Source organism: Balaenoptera musculus, chromosome 8 (assembly GCF_009873245.2).
Source record: "Balaenoptera musculus isolate JJ_BM4_2016_0621 chromosome 8, mBalMus1.pri.v3, whole genome shotgun sequence".
In the NCBI taxonomy this organism is placed as follows: Eukaryota; Metazoa; Chordata; class Mammalia; order Artiodactyla; family Balaenopteridae; genus Balaenoptera; species Balaenoptera musculus.
In genome coordinates, this window is record NC_045792.1 from 99,054,018 (window position 1) to 99,075,104 (window position 21,087).

The 21,087-nt window shown below is 48.5% G+C and overlaps 1 protein-coding gene across 6 annotated transcripts in view; it reads left to right on the top strand.

Moving 5' to 3' along the window:
* The window catches only part of STX3 (syntaxin 3), a 41,992-nt gene that overhangs the window by 1,567 nt on the left and 19,338 nt on the right, over positions 1–21,087 (top strand). For all 6 annotated transcript variants that reach the window (XM_036860776.1, XM_036860774.1, XM_036860773.1 and 3 more), the window contains exon 2: positions 15,526–15,609. In XM_036860776.1, coding sequence (XP_036716671.1) covers positions 15,526–15,609 — 84 coding nt within the window. The remainder of the gene's footprint in view (positions 1–15,525; positions 15,610–21,087) is intronic.

The window sequence follows — 21,087 nt, forward strand, 5'->3', positions numbered from 1 at the left end:
AGCCTTGTACAAGCGTGAGGGACTTCTGGGCTGATGTCACAGTTATTTTTCTTTCTCCTCCGTTGTCTTGGCTGAGACCTTCTTGACCCTCTCACCTGCTCTAGGTAGTAGGGCTGCGGAGGAGGCGGGGGTGATGGGGAAGTGACGGAGGCCAAGGGGCAGCCGCCGATGGTGGGAGTGAGCCTCCCAGCCTCCTACTTGCTCTTTGTCATTTGAGCCTCATATCATCCCGTTTACTGTCAGGGCAGAATTGATTGCCTCTGTTTTTAAAGATGAGGAAGCTAGAGCTCAGACTGGGAAGGAGGGACGCCCCAGGTCACAGAGCTGGTGAGGGCTCAGCCGGGGGTGGGGGGGGGAACCCAGGTTGCTGACCTCTGTTGCCCTGGAGCACGCTGGCTGGGGCGGCAGAAAGGGAAGAAGAGCGTGGTTTTGAAGATCTTCCTGGAGCGCGCAGCCGGCAGTCCCGAAACAATGCAGAACTGGACGGCAGGTGGAGGTGGCGCCCTTCCTTGCGTTAGGAAGTCCATTCCATGTCCGGCTTGCGGGGTCTTAGTTCCCCGACCAGGGATGGAACCTGTGCTCTCGGCAGTGAGAGCGTGGAGTCCTAACCACTGGACCGCCAGGGAAGTCCCTCCCACGGCCCTTTCAACGGCCATTGCCAACAAACAGCACAGAGCCTTCACTGAGCTTTGAGTTCCAAGTATACTTTCACTTTGCCGGGGAACCCAAGCAAGTCCCTTTGCTTCTCCGAGCCTCACTGTTACCTTCTGTAAAATGGAGCTAATGCTGTGTTTCTCCCTTTGCCTCTTGGGGATGTGGTGGAAGTGAGATTGTAGACGGCGCGGTTATGATGGCAGTGCTGTTCTGACATCACAGGTGCTGTTCCAGCCTTGTGGAGCAGGGAGACGGGTGGTAACACTGTGCAAGAGGCCCCGGCTCTGGGTTCAGAGGATTCCAATTGTGGCTGTGCCCTTTAAGAGCTGTGTTCCTTGGTGTCACTTTACCTCTCTGCTCCTCCAATCCCCCTTTGGAACGCAAGGAGTTTGGTTAATCTCAGAAGCCCCTTCCGGCAATATTAACGTTTTTCTTGAAGACTGTTTGTTGTTAAGGTTTAGATGGCTTTTGGCTTCTGGCCCACCTCCCCTAACCAGCCCCTCCTTCCCCTGGGAGAGAGACACCCCCCCCCCCCCAGCAACAAAATAACCATCTTGTCTCTCTGATTCCTTTTATCAACGTTTGCTAACCTGCATGAAACCAATTTTACCCTGAGCGCTGGTGCAATCTCCGTCTGTGGGGCTCTTTCTAAACTCTGGGGGAGGCGAGGCGTTAACTGCCTCCAGATAGCTGGAGAGCTGTCACGTGCAGGGGATTAGCTCTGCTCCGTGCAGATAGGAGGAGAAGACGTGAAGAAGAAGCGAGGCTGATGGGCAGACGTGAGGTCTCTGTAGAAAGCGTTTTCGGTAGTCAGAGCTGCCCGAGGATGGGCTGGGCTGGGCTGGCAGGACATGGGAGGGAGGCAAGAAGCTTGTTGGGATGTTGAATGTTGTAGGAATCTGAGTGTTCTTGGAGGGAGGGGAAGCACATGAGGAGATTCAAGGCCTCCATCCACTCTGAGGATGTGAGTTTCTAGAAATGCTTCATTGAGAGCCTGTCCCAAGCACTGGGAGGCTCTGACGTCCATAGGACTGAGGCCTCAGAGTTGCTCCTGTAAAGTGGATCGTCGTACCCTCCCTATAGGGTCCCTGAGGGTGAAACGAGATAATCCGTGACAATCACCCACCACAGTAAATTCGAGTTCCCCAAACTTGACCTGCTGGGAGCAGCACCCACGCTGCAGGGCGCACCTTCCTGAGGCTACGGTCACAAGCCCGGACTCGTCTTATCTCTTGCATGGCTCCTCCTGGCTGGCCGTCCCAGCAGCCTGCCCTTTCAGTGACATCAGGCAGGCTTGCCAGGAATGTGCGGTGCCTACACCCAGCCTGTCTCCCAAGGCGGTTCCTCCTGATTTCTCACCAGCTGAACTTTGGATCCGCTGAGTCCAGACAATTCCCATCCAGGAACCTCTTGCCTGGCCCTCTTTTCATCCAGCAAATGTTTACGGAGGGACTTCCCTGGTGGCGCAGTGATTAAGAATCCGCCCGCCAGTGCAGGGGACACGGGTTTGAGCCCTGGTCCGGGAAGATCCCACATGCCGCGGAGCAACTGAGCCCCTGCGCCACAACTACTGAGCCTGTGCTCTAGAGCCTGTGAGCCACAACTACTGAGCCCACGTGCCGCAACTACTGAAGCCCGCGTGCCTAGAGCCCGTGCTCCCTGCGACTGGAGAAAGCTGGTGCGCAGCAATGAAGACCCAACGCAGCCAAAAAAAAAAAAAAAAAAACCAAAACAAAAAAACCGAGCGCCTACTATGTCCTAAGCCCTCTGATAGGTGCTGGGGATGGGGATGGTAATGCTGATGAACACATACTCCTGGGCCTTAGGGAGGTCACAGTCAGCTAGGGAGACACACAAGAAACAGACACAGTGTCCCATCCTTGGGACAGAAGCAACCGCAGGAAGACCCTGCTGGCCAGCCCCTGGGGACAGGGCATTAGGGCTTGGGGGCTCTTCCCAGAAGAAGTGATGCTTCTGCTCAAGTCCGTGTTGAGGCTGAAATCCAATTCCGTCCGAGGCATGGGGAGTCTCCCATGAAGAAAGGCAAGGATCCTGGGTTTTCTCAGCCATTCTCCCGTTGGCGAGTGCTTCACACAGACAACACGATCGGTGCTTTTTGACCTCTACGTGCCTAGCATCCTGCTGGGCATCCTGTTAGGCAGAGTTTTATTTATTTTTGGCCACGATGCATGGCTGTGGGATCTTAGCTCCCCGACCAGGGATTGAACCCGGGCCACGGCAGTGAAAGCACCGAGTCCTAACCACTGGACCGCCAGGGAATTCTAGGCAGAGTTCTTATACAGAGTCCTGGTCTGAAAGAATACATGGTCATATAGGGAAAACAAAGGAGTATATTCCATGAAAAGAGAACCCCCAACATCAAAGGTAGATAATGCTCATAGAGAAGCAGTGATGTATGGAATGGAGGGCCAGGACTTTGGATCCCTGTGGAGATTGATCTGTAGAGAACTGGAAACATCTGGGGGTTTACTGGTTCCTCCACAGGCGGCGCCATTAAGGACACGCTAATGAAATCAACCACCTGAGGCCCTAAAGACCAGACTGACTTTTTCACTCTTTCTGTTCTGCCTTGTGTCTTGCTGCATCTTAAATGGCTTGTCCTTGGCCTCCTTCCCCATTTGAAGTTCCCCCATTTGAGTTCCTCAGGAGCACGGTTATAGTATAACCATCAGAAACATGGAGCTGTACGTCCCCTTTAGAGCTTAATTCCTTCCAAGACTATTTAATGAGCCCCTACTGCGTGCCAGGTGCTTTGGATCACGGCCAGGTTGTAACACCCTGCCTGGAGACTCTCTGCATTGGGATTCCATCCTTTGGTGATAAGATTGCTAACTGGTCGGTGGTTCCTTCCTCACCTCCTCCCTCTCCCTGGCAGGATTCATCCCCTGGGAGAGCTGTTCTGCCATGAGCAGGGCTGAGATGAGAGTTATAGGGATTGAGTAGGGATTACAGACCCATCAGCCAGAGGCCAGAGAGAAAATGCTTGGCTGAGAGCAGGGGATTAGTGTTATTTTTATTCCTGGGAGGGGGTGGGGGGAGGCCGGGGGTGGGGGGCTGGCAAGAGCCCGGGGAGAAACGATTGTTCATGTTGTTTTCTCTCCCTTCAGGGCTCCTTTCCCCTTTTGTCAAAATTCCTGCCCATCTTCCAAAACTCACTTTACAGGTAACGCTCCCTAAACGCAGCCTAGAAAATGCCCCCTCCATGCCGGGAGCCCTCATGGGCTGCATGTTGCTTTGCAGTGAAATACTGATACTTCTGTTAAGTCAGCGGGGTTTTTTCTTACCATGGAGTGGGCTTGAAACCACCTTCCATCTGTTTTTTATGGGTTGGACTCTTTTGCCTCCTAGGTCCCGTTGTCTTTAAGACCGATGGCTCTATTACTTGTTGGTGTCACCGTATCAACTGCAGTAACAATGATCATTTATTGAGCTGCTACTTACTGTCGGAAAGGACTTGTGTTCGGTGCCTTACACGCCTTGTCTCTAATCGTCTGAACCCCCACAAGGCACGATGGTGTTATATATTATTGCCATTTTACAACTAAGGGAATTGAGGCTCAGATTGGATTGAGATTCCCCAGCTGGGAAGTGGTGAGATCAAGAATTGAACAAGTCTGTCTTGCTTATTTATATCACCCTACACTGTATATAATCATCTCCCCAACTACGCTGTATGCCCTTGATGCGGTGGCTGATGGGACGTTCTTCTGGGGTCCCAGGGCCAGCACTCTGCATGGTAGTTCCCTAGTAAACACTTGTCCATTGACTGAGCAACAGCACCTTGACCCTTACACACCCCTGATTCATCACTAGGACTTGCTCTTCCCACTCCGTCCCCTCTGGGTTGGTGAAACTTTACCTGCTTGAAGCACAGCGTTTACTCAGGGAACCCATGAATTTGCTGACGAAGCCAGAGGTCACTGTTCCGTCCTCCAGGATGAGGATGGATGAGTTCCAAGGCTCCTAGCTGTACCCCAGCACAACACCTCACGGAGGGCTGCCCCTTTTCAGAAAGACCGTGAAGGAGAAGATGTGGATACCACAGTGAAAATCTAGCAACCTCGTTCTTCCCCTGGAAAATCTTATATGTCCCTCAAGGCTCAGTCCCAGTGTCATCGCTGCAGGGAAGCTTCCAGATCTGGCATTCACCAGGCCTTCCCTGGGCTTCCACAAATCGTTATTTTTGTCGATATGTAAAAGCAGCCACGTGATGTTATGTTAAATCCTCCTCTCTCAGGGCCCAGACCACACACGCCTCATTCCCCTTGTGTTTTCACTTCCCAGCCCACAGCTCAGAAAGCTGTAAACCTTGCTGTCCAGTGGATGAACGGGGATGTTCTACAAATGAACTTGCTGGGAGATTCTGTAGTCCCGAGGGGCCTTACCTCCAGCCTTTTGTATAGGCCCCTTTGTAGCTTCCTCCCCTCATTACTGTCTCTGCTGTTAGGTCAGCCTGTTTTCTGGCATTGGGCCGTGTCCATGGCAACGTTCTCCTGTCTCCATCTGGAGATGTGAGTAAGGTTCAGCCCCCACCCAAAGAGATTAGTGGAGCGTATACTATCTGGGTATGTTTAGCTGCCTGGGTCAGGGCAACGCGGTGCGGCGACAAGATTGCTTTTTTTTAGGAATAAACGTTTTACTCTGGACTAATTTTAGATTTACAGAAAGGTTACAAGGATAGTACAGAGAGTTCCTGTCTACTGGGTTTCCTCCATTGTTAATATCTCAAGTTATGATGGTACATTTGTCGAAACTGAGAGACTGACCTTGGTACATTGCTATTCACTAAACTCTAGACTTTATTTAGATTCCACTTGTTTTCCCATGGATGTCCCTTTTTCTGATCTAGGATCCCACCCAAGATAATGCATTTCATTGAGCTGTCATGTTGCTTCAGCGTCCTCTGAGCTGTGACAGTTTCTCAGGCTTTCCTTGTTTTTCACGACCTCTTTGGTACAGCATCTGTGTCTTAGTGCTTTGGATGTTTGCGGGGGGGGCGGGGGTGGAGGGGGGCGGGCTGCAGGCTACAGCTGGGGGTGGGGTTTGCTGTTACGAGGCATCACTCCATGGTGGTGGAGAACAAGGGCTCTGCAGCAAACTGCCTGGGCTCTCCTCCCGGCCCTGGCACTCACTGTCTGCATGGTCTTGGGGAGGTTGCTTGCATCTTTATGCTTTAGTTTTCTCAGCTGTAAGGCGGGGAGGGTCCCCAGAAGATTCTCGTAGAGATTAAGTGCCTTGGGAAATAACTATAAGGCACATATCTTAGAATCCTCATCCCAGGGTGCTGCTTAGTAACTGTTAGGTATTGTAACTATTAGTGAAGTGCTTTGGGAGGATCCTGAGGGCGAGGGGCTTGTGGGACAGAGGCTGAAAGGAAGTTGAGGAGGAGGCTGAGGACGGACTAGAGAAGACACTCTGAGCTCCTTCCTCCTTTTGGTATCCTTGGCAACTGGATACTGTGGGGTGCTGAGGGGGCAGTGAGGGGTGGGAGGAGGGGGAGGTAGTCAGGAAAAAGTGGAGAAGGCTGTGGTAGGGGAGGAAGAAAAAGAGGGTCATCTTTGAATCTCCTTGAATGCTCCTGGGGTGAGAGGGAAAGCAGGAAAAGGTGTGGTCTTCTCACCCCAAATGGCCTTCCTGTAGGTATCCTTTGGGTAAATTCATGCAACCTTCAAAATTTCCCCGAGAAGTCACCTTTGCATCCATTTTCTAATACCTCCCCCTTCCCTGGGCGGATTCTAATACCTCCCCCTTCCCTGGGCTCCGCCTTGAATTCAGGTGACGTTGGGTGCCCCATCTTCTCCTGGGTGTACAATTCCTGTGCTAAGTGCTGTCATCACTTACCGTGTGGCATTGCAATGACCTGTGTGCCTGTCTGCCTCCCATTTGAGACCATGAGGTCCCGAAGGGCAGGGGGTGCTGAGTTTGGTCTGTGTTTCTCCAGCGTTCTGTACTATTGCTTGGGAAATTATAGATGTTCAATAAATACTGTTGGCTGAGTAAGTGGACAGATGGATCTGTTATTGTGGATGGGACCTTGTAGTGAGTGAGAAGGAGAATGTAGTAGGCGAGGTGGCTGGTTATGAGACCCCAAGATCCTTCTTCAAAATAATCCACTGTGAACACTGGGTTGGACCAAGCAGGGTTCCAGCCCTGGCTTTGTTCCTTACTAGCCGTGTGATTCTGGATGAATTAACCTCCCTAACCACAGATTACTCATCAGTATAGATAACACCTGCCCACAGGGCATTTTTGTTTTGTTTTTCCTCCTTCCTCTCTCTAGATGAACTTCCATCCCTTGTCACTGCTCCTTCTCTAGACCTAGCTCAGGTCCTGAGAAACAAAAGCAGAGGAATTAACGTGGCATGTGGGGATGAAACTTTGATGATTTTTGTATGCAACAAATGGAATGCAAGATCTTTTCAAGCACACATAGAAGATTAAAAAATACTGAACATGTATTAAGACATAAATAAAATGTCAAATTCCACAAAATGTTAAGTCATATAGGCCATGCTCCCTGATGTTGATATAATAAAATTAGAAATTAACAATACAATCAGAGTCCTCCCCAGGTTTACCCGCTTTGGAAATTTAAAACCACCTTTTAAAATAACACTTGGGTTCAAAAGAAACCAAAATGGAAATGACAGACTATTTAGAAATGAATGATAATGAGAGTAGTAAAGGTCAAAATTTGTGAGAATGTCGCAGAAGCAAAATTCAGGAGGAGGTTTATTTCTTTAAATCCATATAGTAGAGAAATGACTTCATTCAAATAAATGAACTACAATTTAGCTCATTCTAAGGGTCCTGCTGCCACCTTCTGAGAATTGGCATTAGAGTTGCATCTTTTGCAGAAACACTTTTTAGAGAAAACTGTCTGCATGGCATGGTCTTGGGAGTTTAATATGTACCCAGTATTGCTCTGAACACTTCACATGCATTCACTAATTTAATCCTCACAACAGTTCTATGAGCAGATTATTCATGCTACAAACAAGGAAACCAAGTCTCAGAGAGGTTAAGCCACTTGTTTAAGGTCACACAGCTACTTAAGTGGCAGAGCTGCGTTTTCAACTCAGGCAGTCAGATGTATCTCCACATACCTGCACATTCATGGGATTATATGCACTGCTATCTTTTTCATTCATGCATATAGATTAGATCAATTTAGTTGTACTGACATTGCAGCATCCCCTGAAATAAGTGAGGGCGTGTTTCTGATCCAGCATGGGAAGGACACCTTCGAATAGAGTGTAGAAGGTAAGAACTGGGGCTCTTGGCTCCCACAGACCTGCTTTTGAGTCCTAACTCTGCCACTTATTAACTGAATCACCTGGGACAAGTTATTTAATCTAATTAAGTAGTTGTCTCAGCTGTCAATGGGGAAAGTCCTATTTGTCCCTCATAAGGTTGCCGTGAGAATTAAATAATATGTGTGAAACCACAAGAGTGCCTGCAACAAAGTACACATATTATCTGGTGGTATCATTGTTATGGCGGAACGCAAGGAGCAGGGACATCAGGGACTTTGGCTCTTGTTCAGTTGTCCAGCGACTCACTGGCCTCGGGTTTATTCCTCAGTGTCTTCATTTCCAAATGGGGCCATTTCTTGCCTCAAACTGTTCAGCCAGAACAACATCTTGAAAGTAAAAGTGCGAGGCTTACCCAGGGTACCGTTATCGCTTGATTTCCTCTATCGCAGGTGTTAGGGAAGAGGTAGTCAGTGGAAAGGGGAAGCAAACCTTCCCCTTTCCACTGGGAACCTTCCCTCTGGGAGGGTTTTGCTGGAAGAGACCACAGTGTAGGAGGGAGAAGGGGCATAGGAGAAGGTCCCTCTGACTCTCAAATGGGGAACAGAGAGCACTGAGTGCCTATTCAGAGCTGACACTTACTCAGAATTTCTGGCTTTTTTAATTAGAGAAGAGAGACTGGAAAAACCAGATGCTGGGCCGAGGGTGCACGGGCATGAGTGTGTGTTTGGAATCCTTGGACGTGGTGGTATTTGTCTTTGGGAATCCACAGTCCCTCATCCTGGAAGGAGGCTGGTGGGCGAAGTAGGCTGCAGGGACAAGAAAAATCATGCGTCCTTGTCTCTTTGAATCAGATTTATTGGGTGAAGATCTGGGTTTATAAAGAAGAGTTTATACCCCCAAGCAAAGAGCTATTTACATGTTCAGAGGAGGAGATGCGGGAATTTGTGCTCACTTGTTCCCACCGGCCACAACCCTTTAATACCCCACAGGGGGAAATCAGGACCAGATGCTCCTTCCTAGTCCAGACTGCTGGTCCCATCCTTTCTGTTATTATTTCCTTCGCCCCAAAACTTTCCCGAGGGCTCCTGGGTCTCCCCTCTTGTCCGGGGACCCTCTCATCTTTCTGGGGTCTGACACCTGAGGCAGGGAGGGCATCAGAGAGCCAGTAAACGTGACCTCTTCATTTGGGATGGCGGTTGTTGTTTGTTTTTTTTTGTCTCTTTCTTTGTCCCTTCCATCTTGCCGCTCTGATTTGTAATGATCCTTAAGGAATTGCTGATGATTTAAACGTACGTTGCAGCCGTGTTTTAACTTGTAAAGGAGAGAGAGGATGCCCTCTTCTTTCTCTTTTCTTTAGAAGGCATACATTCATTTACTTTGGTGGCTTTCCAGCTAGCTAAGCTTGCTTCTTTCTTTCTCCCTTCCTATTTTCCTCCCTCCCTATATTCCTCCCTCCCTATATTCCTCCCTCCCTATATTCCTCCCTCCCTCCCTCCCTCCCTCCCTTCCTCCCTTCCTCCCTTCCTTTTTCTCTCTTGGTAAGAGGCCTCGTTCTGAAAATGAAATCATATATTCAACCTCAGTGTAAAAAGCAGATGAAAATGAAGCTATGCAGATTGAAGGGGGGGTGCGGGCCAACCTGCTTGACTTCCCCTGGTGGTTTCTTCTTCTTCTTTTTTTTTTTTTTAATACATTTATTTATTTATTTTTGGCTGCATTGGGTCTTCTTTGCTGTGCGCGGGCTTTCTCTAGTTGCGGCGAGCAGGGGCTACTCTTCATTGCAGTGTGCGGGCTTCTCATTGCGGTGGCTTCTCTTGTTGCAGAGCACGGGCTCTAGGTGCGCGGGCTTCAGTAGTTGCAGCATGTGGGCTCCAGTAATTGTGGCTTGCGGGCTAAGAGTGCAGGCTCAGTAGTTGTGTCGCACGGCTTAGTTGCTCCGTGGCATGTGGGATCTTCCCGGACGAGGGCTTGAACCTGTGTCCCCTCCATTGGCAGGCAGATTCTTAACTACTGTGCCACCAGGCAAGTCCCCCCCGGCGTGGTTTCTGAGGCACCCCGGAGGTCTGGGGTTCCACAAAGCCGCATTGGAAAGCTAAGCTCCTTACTTGGTGAGAAAACCAAGGCTTAGTGGAGACAAGTGCTGTCCCCAAGGCCCCCAGCGCCTTTCTCTCGGCTCCGCTTTCTGCAGGGTTGGGCTGCTGTGAGTGGGGTGCAGTGGAATTAACAGGGGCTCAGGACCAACAACGGAAGCGTGAGCCCCAACTCTGCACATCAGTAGGTGGGAGGCCATGAATAAATGAGAACTTCTCTGCCCTGCAGGTTCTCAGTGACAGAATTTAGGAGGGGTTCATTGACACAGCGTACGTGAAGCAGCCAGAGTGTGGCGGCCACCTAGCACCTCCTAGGGGCTCTGCAGGTGGCAACTATTTTTATTAAAGGAGCTGATGAGGAGAGACCCACAGTCGAACAGACTAAGGATGACGAGAAGGCAGTTGAGAGAAAGGCAGTGAGGTTGAGTGAGAGGAATTGCAGGTTGAGTTGAGTCCTGGGCCCCCGAACTCTTTCCACTGTGTCCAGAGAGGGAGTCATAGCCCTGGCTGTCCTCACTGAGTGTTGGGGTGCATGTGAGGGGTGGGGGGCGGGGGATGGAGCCCGGATTCGAGCTCAGTGCTGCCTGAGTCATTGGTGGTATCTCCCATCTCTTGGCAGGAGAGGCAGCAGGAGGTCGGGGGAGAGGAAGTGGATGGTGGGGCTTGTGGTTCTCATGTACGTTTTTTACTGCAGCTGATGTTGCAGCTACTGTGGCGTTCCTGTTATCACATGCCTTGATGCTTTGATAAAGATGCCGAAGTTCTCTTCTTGGCTGTGCCCACTCATGTGGGCTGAAGATAAAGTGCATCATGTGCTTTCCTTGCCCTTGGGGTCCCTGAGGCCTCTTGGTCTGTAAGAGCACAGATGTGTCAGAGGGGAAGGACCCTTGCCTTGGGATCTGGTAGATCCCCTTCCGGAGAAGCCTGGTTCCAGCGTCACGTGACTCAGATAACCTGGGATGATGGCCCGTTTCTGGAATTTTCTGATCTGGACTAAACTTTGTTGCTTTTGTTGCCATTGTTATTTTATATTTTGGAGGCAGCACGCTACAGTGGGAAAAACTCTGCATGGGAAGATGGGAATCAAGAAACCTGGGTTCTATTCCTGGCTGCTCCAGTAACTCATTATTTGGTCTTGGGCCTTGGTTTACCCATCTCTTAAATGAGAGAATTTGATGATAGAATCGGTAGGGTTGCATTCAGCTCTAAAAGTTCTGTATCTTTTTTTTTTTTCTTTCCTGCTTAAGGGTACTTAGACCCAGATTAAAGCTATAGAGAAGATGGCTGTGCTGGATCTTATGTATGGTGTTTTTTTTTTTTTTTTTTAAAGAAATTCACGTTCTTTTATTTATTTATTTATTTATTTATGACTGTGTTGGGTCTTTGTTTCTCTGCGAGGGCTTTCTCTAATTGTGGCAAGTGGGGACCACTCTTCATCGCGGTGCGCGGGCCTCTCACCATCGCGGCCTCTCTTGTTGCGGAGCACAGGCTCCAGACGCGCAGGCTCAGTAGTTGTGGCTCACGGGCCCAGTTACTCCGTGGCATGTGGGATCTTCCCAGACCAGGGCTCGAACCGGTGTCCCCTGCATTGGCAGGCAGATTCTCAACCACTGCGCCACCAGGGAAGCCCTGTATGGTTGTTTTTTTGAGATGTTATCATGTGCTATTCGTTGTGTAAGGAGCTTAAGATTATTATCTTATGTAATCCTCACAAAAGCCCTGGTGGACACTTTTGTTCCTGTTTTGTAGATAAGGAAATTGAAGCTCAGAGGTGTTGAGCCCAGTATTTAAGGCTCAGTGACTAGCATGAGGTGGAGCCAGTTATAGAACCCTGGTGGTCCTGATGCTGCAGAATTGAACTTCTTTGTGTGAGCACTTTCCGCGGAGAACACACACTTTTTTTTTTTTTTTTTTTAAACAGGCCCTTTACTTTATTTATTTAAATTTATTTATTTATTTATTTATTTTTGGCTGCATTGGGTCTCTGTTGCTGCGCGTGGGCTTTCTCTAGTTGCAGCGAGCGGGGGCTACTCTCTGTTACGGTGCGCAGGCTTCTCATTGCGGTGGCTTCTTGTTGCGGAGCACGGGCTCTAGGCACGCAGGCTTAGCAGTTGTGGCTCGCGGGCTCTAGAGTGCAGACTCAGTAGTTGTGGCACACGGGCTTAGTTGCTTCGCGGCATGTGGGATCTTCCTGGACCAGGGCTCGAACCCATGTCCCCTGCATTGGCAGGCGGATTCTTAACCACTGCGCCACAAGGGAAGAAGCCCAGAACACACACTTTTAGACATCACTTCTTTATGACTAGGTGATGGGGAAACTGTCACTTATTAGGCACTACTGTGTGCCCTGTGTTGTGCTAGAAGCTTTCCACATGTGAACTCTTCCAAGCCTCGTAAAAGTCATAAAGTATGTGGTGTTATTACCATTTGCAGGTAAACTCAGGTCAGTAAGGGACTTGACAGAGGTCTCACAGCCAGTAATTGGTAATAACAGGTTTTGGACCTCGGTTGTGGGTGACCCAAGGCTTCTTGTTTCCCAGTTCACATGTCCTCTCACTGGAGGTGGCCCAGGCTGCCCTGTTAGAGCCTGTTCAAAGCCAACATGTGGCCGTCTTGGGTGGGGAATCCCGGTACAGATTCCAGGGGTTAGGATGGAGGGCTAGGGGCCTGTGCCCATGCTTCAGGACTCACGTGTTCCCAGCTTCCAAAACCTTCCCTTAGTCCATCCCACGATGGCAGCCTTATCCCATTTCCATAGCACGTGTACTGATTTGAAGAAAACTTGAGTTGACACCCTCATGTGTGTCTGTACACACACAGACATGGGATATATCCCCTCAGTGGGGGTCTCTACAAGACCTCCAAAGAGAGGAAACTCAACAAATGCTTGTTAACTCACCTTCCTGGAGGGAGACCAGGTTCCTATTTTCTAGTGAGGATCTCCGAGATCCTTTTTGGGAGATGGAGCTCTCTGGAGGCTGCTGAGAGGCCCAAGTATTGATGATAGTTGATAAAAGGAGCATCTTATCTCACACTTTAGAAACTGCTGGGTGGATCCAGGCTGCTGGTCTCTGGTAAGGGTTATTTGTTCAACTAGAATTGATTAAGTTTCCGTTACATATATAGCGTATGGTAAGTGCTCAGTATACATGCGGAATGAGTTAATTAATGACAAGTACAAGTAATTTTATTTTACTTATTTATTTTTTTTGGCCGCTCCCCATGGCTTGTGGGATCTTAGTTCCCCGACCAGGGATCAAACCCAGGCCCTCAGCAGTGAAAGAACCGAGTCCTAACCACTGGACTGCCAGGGAATTCCCAAGTACAAGTAATTTTAATTACAAGTGACAGAAGCCAGTTCTGGCTGAATGAATAAAAACAGCATTACAAGAATACTGTTGGGCTCATTGAAAGAATACTGGGGAAGATGTGTAGAACTAGCTCTAAGCCAAGGGGTGGCTTAGGGAGGATAGAAACAAGGGTAGCCCTGGGAACCAAGCAGGTATCTCTGTTGGGTGCTGCTATAGGTTGACTCGGCTCTGTTCATTTCACATTCAGAATCCTCAGGGAGCTTGGGTGGGGATTGATAACCTTCCCAGAATCATGTGGGGAAGGTCGGGGTTATCTTCACAAAGGGAGGTGTTCTGGGCAGGCACACACTCAAAGTATCTTCTCCAGTGGATACGTAAGGCAACCCTGACCCTCCAGGAGTTTACAGTCAGTGGGGAAGGATAGATAAGTGAAGGGATAATTAATAGAGAGGGCTGGGATTAATGCTGTGGAAGGTTTGCACAAAATGCATTGGGAACTCAGGGAGGTTTTCGGGTTTGCATGGGGGGTCGGGGAGTGTCAGATCAGGGAGACAGAGAAGTTTGTTCGAGATGGAGTTTTAAAGGCTCAATAAAATTTTGCCAGCTGGACAAATGCATTTCAGGAAGAAGTCCTTGTGTGACAGCTCAGCAATATGAAAGAATGGTGTGTCCAGGAAGTGCTAGGAGTTTCCAAGCGCCTGGTCCAGAGATGCATCATAGAGGGAGAAACGTGGGCGGGACTGGATCTTAAAGGACCCCATGTGCTCTGTCGGGCTTTGGGACTTTCAGTCCTGGGAGATGAACTATCATTGAACGACTTTAAGTGGCAAAAGGACGGGATCAGTCCTAAGTTTTAGGAAGGTGATTGTTGGGGGCTGTAGCAGTGTCCTCGAATTCAGTTCCTTTGAACGTGGCTATTAAGCTTGGGTGGCTGATGGTTGCAGACAAGCCAGAGAATGAGATTACAGAGGAGCCAGTCAAAAGAGGCTCCCCGGATGGCTGGAGAGTCCCAAATTTCAGTGGGAATTCCCGGTAACTCCATCTGCTGTAGCAGGTCAGGGGGATGGTAGCAGGGGAAGGAAAGAGTTCCCTGGTGGCTTTCCTTGCTGGTGGAGTTCCCATGTTGAGAGTGACATGTCTTGGCTTAGGAGGCCATAGGCCACTGAAGGGTGTGGAGAAGCAGGTGTCGAGGGGTTCACCCCCTCCCCACCTCCACTCCCAACAACCAGTTCTTCCTTGCTCAGAGGTGGGCTGTGTGTAATGCAGCAGTCGTCTGGGAGGAGCATCTGGGAAGAATGCAGAAGCCGCTCAGGCCCTTTAGCTGGGTGGGAAGGGAAGCACTTCGTTTAGATAGCCATTTTGTGCTTTTGTAGAGGTAGCTGAATGAGATTATGAAAGCCGGGGTCCCCGGGGGTTGCTGGGGGCTGCCGGGAGAGCTTCCTTTTCCCCATAAACGTGAGCTCTGACAGGGAACAGCACACAGTGCTGTTTCCTTTGCAGTAGGTGGTTTCTGAAAACAGGAAAATGTTTGCTCCTACTGTGATGATTTGAAGCTAGTGCTTTGGAGGAATTGGGACTGTTTTAATACAGATCCCCGGTAGGGTAGGTCATGCATCTGAACGTTGTGGAGAAGACTTCAGGAACATATGGTCCAAATCCAAAGGATGGGCTAGAATCTGCCTGTCTCCAACATTTTAGCTGTGTGACTTCGGCCAAGTTACTTAACCTCTCTGTTTTACATTCTCCAACTGGAATGAGTTATAGTAACATCACCAATACCACCACCACCACCACCAAAACATAATATTTATTGAGTAGTTACAGTATGCTAGGCACTGTGCCAAAGTGTTTTATATTCATTATCTCATTTATTTTGTAAACGAACCTATGACGTAAGTGGTGTTCTTATTAGCACTTTACAGATAAGGAAACCTAGGCACAGCGAGTTTAGTAACTTGCTCCCGTCTTCCCCTCATCCCCCTGTAAAATATCAGTAAGTGTGGAGCTAGGATTTAAACTCAGACAGTGTGACATCAGAGTTTGATACATCACAGAGCTGTTCTGAGTTTTAAAGGAGATTATGTATGTAAAATGTTCACTACAGATATAGCTTCTTGTCTTTAGCGAGCATTCAGTGCTGTTCGTTATTTCCGGTGCTTTTGGTCTCACCCTCCTCCTTTTTGTCTCCCACAGAAGCAGCTGACAGAGGATGACGATGCCGATGAGGTCGAGATTGCTGTTGACAACACAGCTTTCATGGACGAGTTCTTTTCTGAGGTAGGTGCCCTTCCGGTATTTTTTTTCTGAATGGACATAAGGAAACACAACTTCCTTAGTAAAGAATAAAAACCCCCAGATCTTTCAAGGGTAGCAGAGGAAAGTCAGTCTTTTGCTGGGGTGGAATGGACACACCAAGAAGTTACAAGGAGAGTTTCTTCAGTACTTGGAAGGATTTTTAATCTTACTGAGAAAGTCAGGAGAAGGTAAATTATATATATTAAAGAGATGCTTTTAAAGTCTTATGCTACATGACAACATTTTAATGATATCCTTTCTTGCCTGAATTACATATTTTAAATACAGAACCAACCCTGGGGGCCCAGCCACAAGTGTGTAAAAAAAAAAAAAAAAAATCGCATTTCATTGCATTTTTAGGCCTGTGATTTGGGTAGATCAGAATTGTTGTTTCCAAAAATTCAATCCCTTTGACTTTTCTGGTGATAACTGAGAAACCAAGAAACCACCAGTTTATTTTTTTCGAAATTCAGCAGAGGCAAACATGGGTGTCCCGTGTGTACAGATTCACATAGTCTTTGATGTAGAGGGTCCTGTTGGAAGGTGCTGTGGTAGACAGTGAGTGATGGGAAGCTTGGGTGGGGGGTTGGGGGGCATTGTGTATCATGGACAGAAACACAGCCTTTGAAGCCAGGGAAATTTGGGTTCAAATCTCAGCCCTGCTTCTGACAGCTGTTGATCTTGTGAACGTTTCCTTAACAGGCTTGGTTTCCTTATCTGTACGTTGGGATTGATAATGTAATTCCCCATAGGGCTATTAGGAGGATTAAATGGGTTAGTGTTTCTAAAACATTCCACATAGCAACTGACGTACATGTGTTTCAATAAAACCAAACCGAACCACAAGAAGTTCCGGCACTGAAGTTTCTGCCACCATGTTATGGTTTCTTTATTTAGGCTTTTTATTGCATATATAAAAAGGCGTCATATTGTTTTTGCAGGGGAGATGTGCGTGCTTCCGGTCGTCTGGATTGTGAGTGTGGAAACGCCACCCTCTAGTTGTTTTCTAAGGGGAGTGGAGCGGGACTTGATAGCTTATGCCAATTCATCTGTGAGAGTCACAAGCCGGTTTCAGAGCGAACCTGAGTGTGTGCTGACCTGATTGGGAAGTTGGCTGTGAATACTGCACAGATCCCCACCCTCTCCGTGGGTGGGTCCATCCCTTTGGTGGAGGAGTCATAGTGAGATCAAACAATGCTTGAGTTTTGTGAGTCCAGTATTGTTCTAGGTGTGGACTGTGGAAGGAAAGGGTCTTTCTGTTCAGTGCTGGGGGTGGACTTGAGGAGATGCATGACATCATTGTAGCTCATCCCTCTGAACTTGCCTTAGAGAACCAGTTACATTAACTTCTTTCCTAGGATAAGGATTCTTCTCCATTAACGGTGTCCTACCTCTTTTCTTAACCCGTAAGAGGGGCCCCGAGAGGCAGTGCTCCTTGTGAGGTGGGAAGATGGTGGGCCTTGGCCTCCAAGACCTGGTCTGAGTCTATCCCTCAGGCCTTTCATAGCAGTTGACCTTGGTCAGGTTCCTTAACCCAGCTGGGTTTTGATTCCTGCTCTGGAAACTGGGAATGGCAGTACTTACCTTTCAAGGCTGTTGTGAGGATCACATGAGATCACATGAAGATTGTACATCTGGAAAGCATCATCTGAACAGAACAGCACCAGACGGATGGTAGTTATCTTGGGGGACTTAACAAGGCCTCGAGGGTTGCTGCTTTTCTTATTGCTTTCTCTTAGTTAAATGCTTTTCTATCATTTAGGAAAAAAAAAAAAGACCTATCATATTTAGGGTGGAGAAGGGGACAGCGTGGTGGGGTGGAAACAGCATTATTTTTTTGGACATAATTCCCTACCTGCCACTAACTGTGTGATCTTGGGCACGTGCCTTAACTTCTCTAAGTCTCTGTGGGTTTAGCTGTGAAATGGGGAGAAAAATATTCACCAGACAGATTTGTTGGGGATGAAAGGAGCCAGCACTCGGAAAGTGCTTAGAGGGGGCTTAGGTAAATGTTACCTTCCTCTGTACTCGTGTAGATAGAGCACAGAGAGGATCAGTATTGGAGTGGGGCAGAGGCAGGAGGGAGCCCATCATGGGAAGAGATTGTGCAGGCTCTGGCGCCCCACGGATCCTGGTCTAAGTCTCAGCTCTGCCCATTACAGTGGTATAGCTTTGGAAAAGTTGTTTAACTGCTCTAAACCCCAGTTTCCTCTAAAACGGGCCTAGCGGCATTACCTGCTGGTTGTTATAAACATAAAATGAGAAAGTATACGATGTACCCGCACAGTGCCTGACCTACAGTAAGTGTGTCTTCAGTAAATTTTAGTTCTCATCACCATTCTGTTCCCCAGTGTATTTGTGAATAAATAGACCGCAAAGTTTACTTTAGAGAATGTGGTCTGGAAATATCCTTGAAGGTGGGTTAAAGTGCATTCCAGATAATAGGGATTTGGGGAAATGAAAAGGTTTCCCTCTCTGTGTGTCTAAGGAATACACCCAGTACATCCTGCAGGATACCTTGATAGCTGTGTAGATTTCTTGCGAATGCGCTCTTGTGATAAAAGGTACCTTTTGGACTGCTTTCAGCAAGTGGGTCACCCCTGGTTATTTGCTGAGGACTAATGGTGTGAATCACAGCTTGGTCAGAGAGGCATTTGCAAGGTGCAGATGAAGTCACAAGATCAGGATGTTTTCAAAATGTGCTTTGCCCTGTACAACTCAAATGGTTTCTCCAGCCTCCCAGTTATTATAGAAAAGAGTTGACCCTTGGGTGTTTAGGCCTCCTTGGCTGTTAAAAAGCCAGGGTCTAGTAAATGATAAACCTTAGATTTTTTGTCTAATTTGCAGTCGTCTGTATTTTCCTTGGTCTCTTTGTTCAGTCGGCAGAGAGTGCAGAGCTTTAGAGGAGACAGAGCCTGCCTGAGAGGGCAGGATTGGGATTGAGAGATGGAGTCTGCCTGCTATGTAACAAATCACCCTACCAGTTAGTGGGGTAAAGCAACCACTTTGTAATACTGATGGATTCTGTGGATTAGGAATTCAGACAGGGCCCAGTGAAGGTGGTTTTTTTGGGGGGGGGGCAGGGGCTGTGCCCTCGCGACTTGTGGGGTCTCTCAGTTCCCCATCCAGAGATTGAACACGGGCCCCAGCAGTGAAAGTGCCGAATCTCTTAACCACTAGACCACCAGGGAGCTCCCGGAGGTGGGTTATTTTTGCTGCACAGTCTCTGGGGCCTTGAATAGCCAGAGTCTGGAATCTCAGAGACTTCTTTTTTTTTTTTTTTTTTTTTTTTTAAATATTTGTTTATCTATTTATTTATTTGGCCGTGCTGGGTCTTAGTTGCAGCACGTGGGATCTTTTAGTTGCAGGTTGCAGACTCTTAGTTGCAGCATGCCAACTCTTAGTTGTGGCATGTGAGATCTAGTTCCCTGACCAGGGATCGCACCCGGGCCCCCTGCACTGGGAGCACAGGGTCTTAGCCACTGGACCACCAGAGAAGTCCCTGGAATCTCAGAGACTTCTTAATTCAAGCATCTGGTGCCTGAACTAGGGTGACTCAAAGGAGCACCTGTACTTGACCTCTTTCTGTGGCATGGGCTCCTCAGCATGACCAACTCAGGGTCATCAGTTTGGTAGAGGAGGCTTAGGGCTCCAAGACAAGCATTGTAGCTGTGGAAGTCATACAGCCCATCACTTGTATCATACTCTGTTGTCGAAGCAGTCACAAGCCCGCCAGATTCAAGAGAGCAGTACATAGATACCACCTCTCAATGAGGAGATTGAAGAATTTGTGCCATGTTTTAAAACCGCCAGAGTCACAGCTCCATATGCCATCACCCTACACCAGCATCACAGGCAGTGAGAGAGCAGGCAGCTAGAAAAGTTCAGAAATCCTTTGATCAGGGAGGAAAACTACCCAAGTCCTCCACACTGACTTCCCCTGTGGCTCTTTGGCCGGCAGTGGATCACATGGTCATGGCCACTCTTTTCTAGAATGGAGACCAGGAAAGTGAGAACTTAGCAAAGGGGCAGGGTTGTCAGGATTGCCATAGAACCGATCATGATGCATCCTCTGGGGCTGGCAACGTGGCTGCCCAAACAAAATCAGAGTTCTGTTAACAAGAAAGGGCAGGGGCGGGTGGGGATGGCTATTTGGATGGCAGTATGAGATGCAGAAAGACTTCTGTGATCAAACATGTTTGAGAAACACTTCATACTCTTTTCCTCCCATGGAGATTGAAAATGCACAGGAACTTATTAAAGATTCTAAGAAGTCCCGTAATAAAGAAACCTGGTTACCTTACCTATCTCAACACTTACTTTTTTCATAGAACCCTTTCTGACATGTAACTTCGGTTAGCAAGATGAATGAATAGATTTCAGAAAATGCTATTATAAAGTTTTCTTTCTTGGATGTGCTTAAAAAAGGTATATGAGGCAATTTGGCAGTGGTGTATGAAGCAAGCTTACCCCTGGAGTTCCTTGTATTCATTTGTCTATCCATTGAACAAGCTTCTACTGAGGGACACCATGTGCTTGGCATAGTGATGGAGATCCAGGCGTCTGAGGGGAACAAGACGGGTGGAGCCGTGACTGGTTAGCGGAACTGATAGGTGAGCAGTCTTGTGATTTTTGTTAAAACGAAGATCCTCAAAGTGGATGTAACTTGGAAATCTAGGCATTAAGTTGAATCTAGAAGGTTAAATACTCTCCAACTCATTCTTTTTTTTTTTTTTTAAAGACACAACCAAGCCAAAGATGGGGAGAGGGAAGGATTTTTTTTTTTTACACTTTATTTGTTTATTTATTTATTTATTTTTGGCTGTGTTGGGTCTTCGTTTCTGTGCGAGGGCTTTCTCTAGTTGTGGCGAGTGGGAGCCACTCTTCATCGCGGTGCGCGGGTCTCTCACTATCACGGCCTCTCTTGTTGAGGAGCACGGGCTCCAGACGCGCAGGCTCAGTAATTGTGGCTCACAGGCCCAGTTGCTCCGCGGCATGTGGGATCTTCCCAGACCAGGGCTCGAACCCGTGTCCCCTGCATTGGCAGGCAGATTCTCAACCACTGCGCCACCAGGGAAGCCCCCAACTCGTTCTTGAAGTAGCATCTTTGGATGACTAGGCGAGCTGGTAGGTTCTGCATTTCTGGGCTCTTTCCATAGGCAGGCAGGAAGCCCTTGCCGGTCATTTGCCTGTTTACTCTCAGGTCCATTCCCCGCCCTCCCTGTACTCTGCTCTGTATTGCAAGGTACTCGTTGCCCAGGTTCCCTTGCCAGCTGGCTTTTGGTGTGTTTGACCCAGGGGAGGCACCGCAGAAGAGTCAAGGTCGGGGGATGAAGCTGTGGTTTTCCTCCCAGACGTGTCTCCTCCACGGCCTTTCACTCCATAGACCCTGCCTCCGTGGTCCTGTTCTGCCGGTTGACTCCACCATCGTCTGGCTGCCATCAGAGGGGCCCTGGTGAC